General features: G+C 41.0%; 1 protein-coding gene across 1 annotated transcript in view; it reads left to right on the top strand.

Annotated features, from left to right (window-relative positions):
• The first annotated feature begins 4,540 nt into the window (after positions 1-4,540).
• The window catches only part of LOC102195260 (solute carrier family 2, facilitated glucose transporter member 1-like), a 17,599-nt gene continuing 11,293 nt past the window's right edge, over positions 4,541-10,846 (top strand). Inside the window, exons 1-4 of the mRNA XM_005745878.2 lie at positions 4,541-4,664; positions 6,965-7,057; positions 9,130-9,290; positions 9,417-9,657. Of these exons, the coding sequence (XP_005745935.1) occupies positions 4,647-4,664; positions 6,965-7,057; positions 9,130-9,290; positions 9,417-9,657 (513 nt within the window). The 5' untranslated portion in view covers positions 4,541-4,646. The remainder of the gene's footprint in view (positions 4,665-6,964; positions 7,058-9,129; positions 9,291-9,416; positions 9,658-10,846) is intronic.

The raw sequence follows: 10,846 nt of genomic DNA, 5'->3' as shown, positions 1-10,846 counted from the left end.
TGACAAGCCACAGGGTTGGGTAGGGGGTGAGGAGTAGTTCGAAGCAACGCAGCAGCCATCCTGCCCAGCGCTACCATTCCAGCGCGGGCTCAGACCCGCCGTGTTCCCCAAGAAGGAGCAAGCATCGAAGGCATTTGGAAAGGCAGGGGGATGAGTGTGTCTGCGATCCTGTGGGACTTGAACAGTAAGTAGTATAGAGCCTGATGGAGCCCAACATTTACTACCTCTGTTGTCCAGTCGTCTACCCTGACTTGTCTGTTAAGAAAAGAAAAAGCCAGTAACACCTGTGCACTTGGTAATTAACTGGGCCCAGTTTAGTGGCCTGAACAGCAGGCCCTGAGGTTCTGTAACTTTTAAAAGGCTCCAGTAACCTGTAGGAGCTATTTAAACTGAGGATGAATATTCAGGGTTTGCTGTTTCACAAATGATTAAAAGGAGAATGTCTACAATTTAGACTTTGGTGGATATTACAGGATATTTTATTAAAGCAGTTTGGCATGAGCAGAAGCAGAGTCAAATAATAATAAATAATAAGCTGTTTGCGTCATGGTGTTTCATATCCATGTTTTTAATCACAAGCTGGAGAATAATACTCAGACGAGACCCAGACACGGACAATGTCAAGGACTGGAGACTAGTTCGTGACATCGGTCATTCGACCATGGTTCTTCTTAGAAAGAAAATAACGACAACAACAGTGTTTAAGGGTTTCAGCACCTTTGTGTTTTTTGCATTTGACAGTGATGGCTGCCTTTACAGCAAAACAGCACTCCTGCTTCCCAAGCTCCTCAAATAGCTGCACAAGCTGTCAAATTGTATTGTTTTGGTTTCAAAGAGACATGAAGCGTTCTTTCCAAAGTCTCACCTGCATCACCCCATTGTGTTCAGAGTGAAGGTAGGGCAGGTAGGTGATCTTTCCGATCCTTTTTGGATTTCCAGTGAGCAGTGGATAGGCAGCAGGTGAGTAGTAGCAGATAGCAGACCAGCTTCAGACAATCTGAGGAAGTAACAGGTTAGCGTGGGGAGTGATCCAAAGCACCGGTGACAGGAGACACAAGGAGCAAAACATTTAGCACAGAAAGTTACGAGGAGTTTAAAGCAAGCATAGAGGCCGATTTAGCAGTACAGAACATCTGACGACCTGGCGAACGTCTGAGGAGGTCCTAAATACAGTGGGGCAAAAAAGTATTTAGTCAGCCACCGATTGTGCAAGTTCCCCCACCTAAAATGATGACAGAGGTCAGTAATTTGCACCAGAGGTACACTTCAACTGTGAGAGACAGAATGTGAAAGAAAAATCCATGAATCCACATGGTAGGATTTGTAAAGAATTTATTCGTAAATCAGGGTGGAAAATAAGTATTTGGTCACCTCAAACAAGGAAAATCTCTGGCTCTCACAGACCTGTAACGTCTTCTGTAAGACGCTTTTCTGTCCCCCACTCGTTACCTGTATGAATGGCACCTGTTTGAACTCATCATCTGTATAAAAGACACCTGTCCACAGCCTCAAACAGTCAGACTCCAAACTCCGCCATGGCCAAGACCAAAGAGCTTTCGAAGGACACCAGAAAAAGTATTGTAGACCTGCACCAGACTGGGAAGAGTGAATCTACAATAGGCAAGCAGCTTGGTGTGAAAAAATCAACTGTGGGAGCAATCATCAGAAAATGGAAGACATACAAGACCACTGATAATCTCCCTCGATCTGGGGCTCCACCCAAGATCTCATCCCGTGGTGTCAAAATGATCATGAGAACGGTGAGCAAAGATCCCAGAACCACACGGGGGGACCTGGTGAATGACCTGCAGAGAGCTGGGACCAAAGTAACAAAGGTCACCATCAGTAACACACTACAACGGCAGGGAATCAAATCCCGCAGTGCCAGACGTGTTCCGCTGCTGAAGCCAGTGCATGTCCAGGCCCGTCTGAAGTTTGCCAGAGAGCACATGGATGATACAGCAGATGATTGGGAGAATGTCATGTGGTCAGATGAAACCAAAGTAGAACTTTTTGGTATAAACTCAACTCGTCGTGTTTGGAGGAAGAAGAATACTGAGTTGCATCCCAAGAACACCATACCTACTGTGAAGCATGGGGGTGGAAACATCATGCTATGGGGCTGTTTTTCTGCCAAGGGGACAGGACGACTGATCCGTGTTAAGGACAGAATGAATGGGGCCATGTATCGTGAGATTTTGAGCCAAAACCTCCTTCCATCAGTGAGAACTTTGAAGATGAAACGAGGCTGGGTCTTCCAACATGACAATGATCCAAAACACACCGCCCGGGCAACAAAGGAGTGGCTCCGTAAGAAGCATTTGAAAGTCCTGGAGTGGCCTAGCCAGTCTCCAGACCTCAACCCCATAGAAAATCTGTGGCGGGAGTTGAAAGTCTGTGTTGCTCGGCGACAGCCCCAAAACATCACTGCTCTCGAGAAGATCTGCATGGAGGAATGGGCCAAAATACCAGCTACTGTGTGTGCAAACCTGGTAAAGACCTATAGTAAACGTTTGACCTCTGTTATTGCCAACAAAGGTTATGTTACAAAGTATTGAGTTGTATTTTTGTTATTGACCAAATACTTATTTTCCACCCTGATTTACGAATAAATTCTTTACAAATCCTACCATGTGGATTTTTTTTTTCACATTCTGTCTCTCACAGTTGAAGTGTACCTCTGGTGCAAATTACTGACCTCTGTCATCATTTTAAGTGGGGGAACTTGCACAATCGGTGGCTGACTAAATACTTTTTTGCCCCACTGTACATCCAGGGTGACTGCTGCAGATGACCAGGACTATGACAGATGTCACTTTGAGACAGATGCCCTCGATCCGTGTGACAATGATTGAAAAGATTTTAAGGTGCCAAATCTATAAAGTTCTAATCTCAACAGGTTTGTCCAATAAGAAAAGATAGTTTCATAAGAAACTAAATTCACTTCCAGCCCTATTTTATTGAACAGGAAGCGTTTTCACAGGGTTACACATCCATAAGATAGGGGGTGTTTGCCGTGTGATGGAGTGATACTGTGGTTTAGTCTCAGGTCATACTGCTCATTGAACAAAAAACACACAAATCAGGTGTTAAAATGCTAAACCTTGGGTTTTACCTCCACTGAGAAGTGAGGAGCAGCAGTTTTGAAAACTGAGCTGAATGTTAGCAGGAACGAACATCTCCAAAAACATTGGAGCAGTTTTACACATGGAGTCTGTCTTGTTAGACTGACCAGAAGATTAGATCATTAATTTCTAGACTAGAAAATATTCATTAATATGAATTAATAATTAATTAAATGTTTAATAATAAAATTAACTGATATTTATTTAATTATTTATATATACTTTAATTGATGCCATATTTAATTAATACTTCATGATGTATTTATTTAATTCATTTTGGCACACATGGCCCTCTGTATTTGTCAGCCTGGCTAAAGCTCTGAAAACAAAGCCGGGGTTATTCCCATCTTATCTTTTTCAAGATATGTATTTACGAGTTACACCAGGGAGTCAAGTACTTGTGATTTGTGGATTTCTTTGTTAGTATCCAGATGTATGTAACACTAATAACACAACAGCTGACCTCTGTGAGAGCAGAGTTGAGGTGGCTGCTCTGCACTGTGTTGGCACATGAAGAAGATAACTGGAGGGATTACATCCATACACTCAGTTACAGCACTTTCAAAAAGACATCTCCTATAATGTATTCCCCGCTGCAGTGTAATTCATTATTGTAAATTTAAAGTTATTAAGAAGTGATTATGCAAAAGACGGTTTTCAGGAAACACTGTTAAATATTCAGTTTCTATCAGAACGAGAGCCAGAGTGTGATCGGAGAGGTGGGTGGGCTAATTTACACTTTGAGAGAGGCCAAGTGAGTCACAGTATGTTCAACACTGAGGCTGTCATTTTCAGCATCTACGTGTAACTATTTTATCTGAACTGTTCACTAAATTAGATAAAAGACAGATGGAAGAGTAAAAGAGTTCCTCTGTGTCCACTGTGAGTGTCCATCATTGAACAGCGCGGCGGCTGACCACACCAGCTGTCTGCCACTTACAGTGTAGTTTTGACCTTAATAGGTCACATGACAGGGTGAGGCAAGGTCTCACAGTGTTTTCACCTGAAACCTCAGGTGATCATTACAGACGCCTTTTTCACTCCTTGGCTCAAGTGACGAGGCTCGTGATTAATAGTGGGCCAACAATCCTCTTAAGAGACAACCCCCACTAGGGTTTTTTTTTTTAAATTTAATTTGTATTTACATTTTTTTAATCATCTATAAGAAGATGTACATTGAAAAAAAATGTGTGAATAATTTCATTTTTTAACTTATTAAATGCATCTAAGACTAAATCAGTCAGTGAATGTATTACAGCTCTGAGACTTCAGCCCTAGGATGTCAACATCATGATAGTGCTGCTTTGCTGGGACCTCAGCAGCTCATTAAGATCCACTTAGTGCTGACGTCACTAAGCTGCTTACTACTGCAGGTGAATGGAGGAAGGAACTGAAAAAGATTTGTTTACACTGATGTAGGACTCAAGTCTAGCAGGCAACATCATGAGCACTGTTTTATTGTAGATAGTAAATTACCTGACTGATTACTGACAATCCGGATTTTGGATTTTGTGGGCTGCCATGGAGTGCAGTGGCAAGGTAACTGCTGCTTGATTCATACAGGATGAAGATTTTGTTTGTTGAAAAAAGAAATAGGTCAGGAATACAATTAAAAGGCTCCAGTGTTTAATCCATTATGTGGCAGCACGTTTTCACAGCAGACACCATGTCATAGTGAGTGAAACAATAACTTCAGATATAAAAATTAGGATGTTTTAATGGTGTGTTTGACCTAAATTCAGCAGCACAGTCAGGACTTCTACTCCTTTTCTTACAGCTGTAAGCAGTGCTTCCATTTTCTTATTACACCGTGAGATAGTAGCAACAGTAGATAAATTTAGTCTTTGTCTTACAAATGTTTTGCATAAACACTGTTTTACAACAAGTGATTCAAAATTTATGTAAAATAATAAAGTTTGATCAGTCTTAAACTGTCAGTAAAGAAGTAAAATTGATGCATTAATATGTGGATTAGTAGTTTTTTAAGATGGTCTGCGTTTAAGGATTTAAGTACTTTTATACAGCATGCCATGCAATTTTGTGTAAAGTTGTGTTACACATCATAGGATCTGTGTACATTCGTACTATATATGCTGATGTATTTGACTGTACAGCAGAAGCAGCACTCCTGACATGACAGGGATTAGACTTTAATTTTATTACAGGCTTAGCTATAATAATAGTTAGCTTAGAAGCTATAGCCCTGCAAATGAAAGAGCAAGCACACAAATACATATAAACTATATAAAACAAACTTTATTATAATTACTATTATTATTAATTTCTTTCCTTCACCCTGTCACATACACAATGATACAATGCTTTCATCTACACTGATAACACTTTGAAAACAAGTCAAGAAACAGAGAATGTCATATTGTTAAATGGAAGGTAAAAGTATCAGCCTACAGATGGATGAGATCAGAGAAAACAAATCAAAGTGAAAAGAACAGGGCACCACTGAAGTCACTGGTTGGTGGGAGACATTACTGGCCTTCTGGTGGTCATTTTGTAGGACTATGGCAGCACTCACCCAGTTCCTGCTTGCAGAAAGAGGCAGATACCAGTACTGCTGATGGGTTTTTACCTTCTATGAACATGTCCAGCTCCCCTGTATGCTCTTGAGTCTGTTCAGGGAGACACAGCAAACCTTGTTTGCCTTGTTTGTACCATCCTGGAGGAGGTGAACTGCCTGTTCAACCTCTGTGGGGTCCAGGTTTCCTCATGCTACCAGTGGTTGCACTGACCCTAGGCAAATGTAAAACTAATCAAAAATAGTCAGAGAATATGAAGAGGGACAGATGTATTCATATTTTGGGAGTTGTCTCAGTGCTGCCCCTCTAGTGCACCTGTTGTTAATTTCATTAACACAAAGTAGCTGAACCTGATTAACCACCCCCTCTGCTACTTAACTAACCAGATCAATAGATATATTTACACATGCCAATCGATGCATCAGGGATTAATCCATCAACGATAAACATCCTGCATCCATCCATTCAAAGTTTACACAATATTTCAATTAGAACTACAGTGCAATTCTTCTGCATTTCTTCTAATAATGCAAAATAACCTCTTTGTTCACCTAAAAAGTCTTGAAGCCATGTCTGAGTGTCAGCATCTAACTGCAATACTTCAGTCCTCCATGAAACACTTCTGTCACTCTGATGTGCTCTCTGGGGTTTGATCAGCTCACTAAGTTTGTCCATTTTGTTAAATATACACCTCACATTCCTGATGATGCTTGCTGAAACAGCTCGATTGAAATCTCATTGTTTGCTATGAAGTTCCTCCAGGATTACGATCCTCATTCTGGGTACCACAACAGTCAGAGCAATCAGCTGTTGCTGATTTCTGTTTCCAAGAGAGTACGGGAAAACGAGTAGCAGCCTGGTAAAACCTGACTTAACCAGTCAAGGTAGTGCAGGTTTTCTTCTAAATGGAAGATTGATGCTTTGATCCCTTGCTCCTGGGCAAGATACTGTACACCATGTTTCCACAATCCATCCATCAGTGAGTGTGTGAATCTTAGACAAAGCAAAGGCATATATTGAAAATGCTGTGCTGATGCATGAACGAGTTTTGCAGCTAGAGAAATAAAGTGCTACATAACTACAAAATATCAAAAGAAAATGTAACTTTTGCATGAATCAAAATGATCGAGAGAAATGAATGTTATCAAGTGATAAAGTTAATAGAATAAAAATAGCTTCAAGAGAGCTCCAAATTTGATCTTTTTACCCACACACAGTTTTAGGAGGGTTGTAACATGATTAAAAAGGGATTTTTCCTCTTCCAACAGTAATTATCAATCTTCTCTTTCTGTCTTATAACAATAGGTGACGCCCCAGCTGATGATCACAGTAGGGACAGCTGTGATTGGCTCGCTTCAGTTTGGCTACAATACTGGCGTCATCAATGCTCCTCAAAATGTGAGAGTTTCATTGTCTGAATGAAGAATGTAAAGGAGGAAAAAATATACATATTTGAAAATGTGTGAGAACAAATGGAATTAGAATAGCGATACAGTAGTTAGTTTCACTGATGAAGATCAACTCTTTTTTTTTCAGTTAAGGTTTTGAAGCTGAATCCATGTGGTATATTTACTGTTTTCACATGTATTCATTTATGTGGCTTAAACATTCCCATCTCAAACAAACGCGTCAGTGTTAAATGCTGTTAACACATAGTGAAAAGCTCCGATGACTTAAAAGAACATTTTTATGAAATCACAATGCCAGTAGCACTCCACACGATGACTTCAACAGGGTTAGCAGTTGTCCTCTGAGACCCACCACCCTGCAAGTAGATAGCCAGTGATCACTCCAGCCTCTGCAACTCCGCTGCCTTTAAGCTGTGGCATATCATCCCAGTCATATAGCACCAAAACACAACAGTTGCCCCAAGGTGCTTCATATTGTAAGGTGAAGACCCTACAATAATACAGAGAAAACTGCAATGGTCAGTAAACCCACTTTGAGCAAGCACTTGGCAACAGTGGGAAGGAAAAACGCTCTTTAACAGGAAGAATTCTACAACTGTGCAAGAGAGACAGATAATAAATATAACTAAGGATTAAATGAAGAAGAAGAAGTATTCCTTCCATACCACTGATTTTACTGTACCACTGATCCTCGGTTGAAGTCCGCGGTGCCTATACTATACAGTGTGAGTAGAGCACCCCTCCTGAGTTACCTGACATTTAGCCAGAACTGCTTTAACCTCCTAGAACCCTGCGTCCACATATTTGGACATCACATTTTGGGTTATTTAGACCAAAATACTCAATTTTGCTCTACAATGGCCTGATATCCACTTGCGAGGACATTATACTGCCACTGTTCTATCGAAATTTTAAACGAATATCCTCATTTGTGGCTCTCATTTTTCTTAGAAACAAAAATCAGGTAAAAAAAAAAATATCAAAAAGAAATTAAAATGCATGCTGTGGAAGACTTTGGGTCTTAGGAGGTTAAGGCTGAAGAAAAATCATCTTTAAATTGTCACTGGGTCCCAGTGTTTGTGAGTTTCTTTGTATTTTGTTATTCATTTGTGTTCTTCATTTCAGCTTATCTACCTAAATTCTGTCACACCTAGGTTACAGTTCATGGTTTATCAGGTTCCCCTTGTGGCTCACCCCTGTGTTTTAGTCTCCCTTATTGGTTAGTGTATCTAATCTGTCATGTCATGTCTGCGTCTTTTTATGGTTCCTGTTTTATTTTGAGGGGGTCTTGGGGTCCATGTTCATTGTTTTAGTTTCACTTCCACTGTGGCAACATTAGGTTCATTCTTGTCAGCTGTTTTTCCATGTGCCTCCATTTCCCCTAATAACCTTATGTGTGTGTTTAAGTCCTCTGTCTTCCTTTGTTCTGTGTCTGTGTTCTGCGTTACCTCCATCATGTCACAGTTCTCATAGTCATTATCTTGTTTCAGTCATAGTAAAAGTCATGGTTTTCCCAGTGTGTGTTTAGATTTTCCCTCATTTTGTTTGTTGTGTTTTATGTTTGTGAGTTTCAACCCCAAAATAAAGGCTCGCTTTTTGTTCAAGTTTAGTTTTGGCTCCTCGTCTGCGTCTGCACCTAGTCCTCCTCACACACTCCACACGGTCTGCCTTTGCAGGCCGTGACATGAATGTAGCTACATACATGCGCATGAGGTATCATGTTCACCAAGTTAGAATGGTATCAGAAGGATAATGACTGACTGTATTACTCTTACATATGACCTGAGATGAAAGTTCTGGAGAGAAAGTTAAAGACCACCCAAGTCATGAAGTCTGAAAGAGTTGGAAATATTAGACTCTGGAAATTAAATGACAACGCAGTGTATCCAATATTTGTCTTCGTATTTCACCCTGAGCGTAAAGTATTAAATCACCAAGGGTCACTAAGCAAAAGTTGGGATTAAAGTGCTGTTGTGTACATAAGAGCTGCTTCACTTTACTTTAATCTGTCTTTATGTGTCTTACAATAAGACTGTTACTGCGTACTGTTTTATGTTTTAGATCATTGAGAGCTTCTACAATGAGACATGGAGCAGCAGGTTTTCAGAGCCCATCCCTCAGACCACTCTAACAGCTCTGTGGTCTCTCTCTGTGGCCATCTTCTCTGTGGGAGGGATGTTTGGCTCCTTTTCTGTCGGTCTCTTTGTTAACCGCTTTGGCAGGTATGACTCTCTCAGTTGCTAACAAGATCTATATACATCCATATTTTTTTTTAATTAAATTTAAAAATTACTTTTTTTTTAAAGTTTTCTTATTAAAGAGCATTTATGGTAAATTATTTTTTAAAGGAGGAACTCCATGCTCATGGCCAATGTGCTTGCATTCATTTCTGCAATATTTATGGGATTCTCCAAATTGGCTGCTTCCTTTGAGATGCTCGTTATTGGACGTTTAATTGTGGGTGTCTATTCTGGCCTGTCCACTGGTTTTGTGCCCATGTACATTGAGGAAATCTCACCCACATCTCTCCGGGGAGCATTAGGAACGCTGCATCAGCTTGGTGTAGTGATCGGCATTCTCATGGCACAGGTGAGAGCCTTACATTTTTAACCACAAATACTCCCACCATTTACCAGTTTGAGTAACAGTTGATTAATAATGCGTATAATCACTTTCATAAGTTCCTAGATAATGACATATTTTTTGTGATTTTTGCCTCTGTACACTCTGCACACCACCACAGGAGAGTCCAGTGTTACAGGGCTATACTCTGCTCACATTCAGCTAAATGCTGTAAAAATATTCATTATCCACGTGCATTGTTTCGCAGTGTAGACCGCAAAAGCCACCCAAGTGTTATTCAAGGCAAAGAAACTGTATTCGCTATGACCAAGAGAGTCACCTGATTTCAATCCAATAGATTGTGCTTTCTAGTTAATGAAGACAAAATGAAGGCACAGATGCCAACAAACAAGGCAGCTGCAGTGAAGGCCTGGCAACGCATTGACAACACTGCAGTTTCTACAGGATAAGACACAACTATACTGTAGATAATTTTAGTAACTTCCAGGTAAACAGTAGAACAGCACCACCAAGGTTGGAGATGGGACAATACTGGAAGAGCATATGGGAGAAGGACGCAACACATAGCAGCAATGCTCAGTGGCTAGTGGATCTAAGAGAAGACCACAGCAACCTCCCTGAACAGGGTCCAGTAACCATCACACTGGCAGACACCCAAGATTCTCCAATATGAAGAGTCAGACAGCACCAGGCCCCGACATAGTTCACGCCTACTGGCTGAAGAAGCTGACTGCACTCCACAAGTGTCTGGCTGCAGAAATGAACCAGCTGCTAGTGGATGAGAGACACCCAGAACGGCTAACCGAAGGCCGGACAGTCCTGATCCTCAAATACCCCCAGAAGAAACCAGTCCCATCCAATTACCAGCCAATAATCTGCCTCAGTACCACATGGGGGTTCTTGCCAGGCATCATAGTGGCTAAGCTGGATAGGCACATGGGTCAATACATTAGCAGGGCAGAGAAAGGAATTGGTAAGAATACCAGAGGCACAAAATACCAGCTACTGGTAGACCGAGCAGTCAGCCAAGACTGCAAGACTGACCAACCTACAGTGGGGCAAAAAAGTATTTAGTCAGCCACCGATTGTGCAAGTTCCTCCACTTAAAATGATGACAGAGGTCAGTAATTTGCACCAGAGGTACACTTCAACTGTGAGAGACAGAATGTGAAAAAAAAATCCATGAATTCACATG

This window comes from Pundamilia nyererei, unplaced genomic scaffold, assembly GCF_000239375.1.
Source record: "Pundamilia nyererei isolate P.nyererei 1_Seehausen unplaced genomic scaffold, PunNye1.0 scaffold00169, whole genome shotgun sequence".
Lineage (NCBI taxonomy): Eukaryota > Metazoa > Chordata > Actinopteri > Cichliformes > Cichlidae > Pundamilia > Pundamilia nyererei.
Note: the sequence above shows the minus strand (reverse complement) of the source record. Positions and strands in the feature narration are given on the sequence as shown.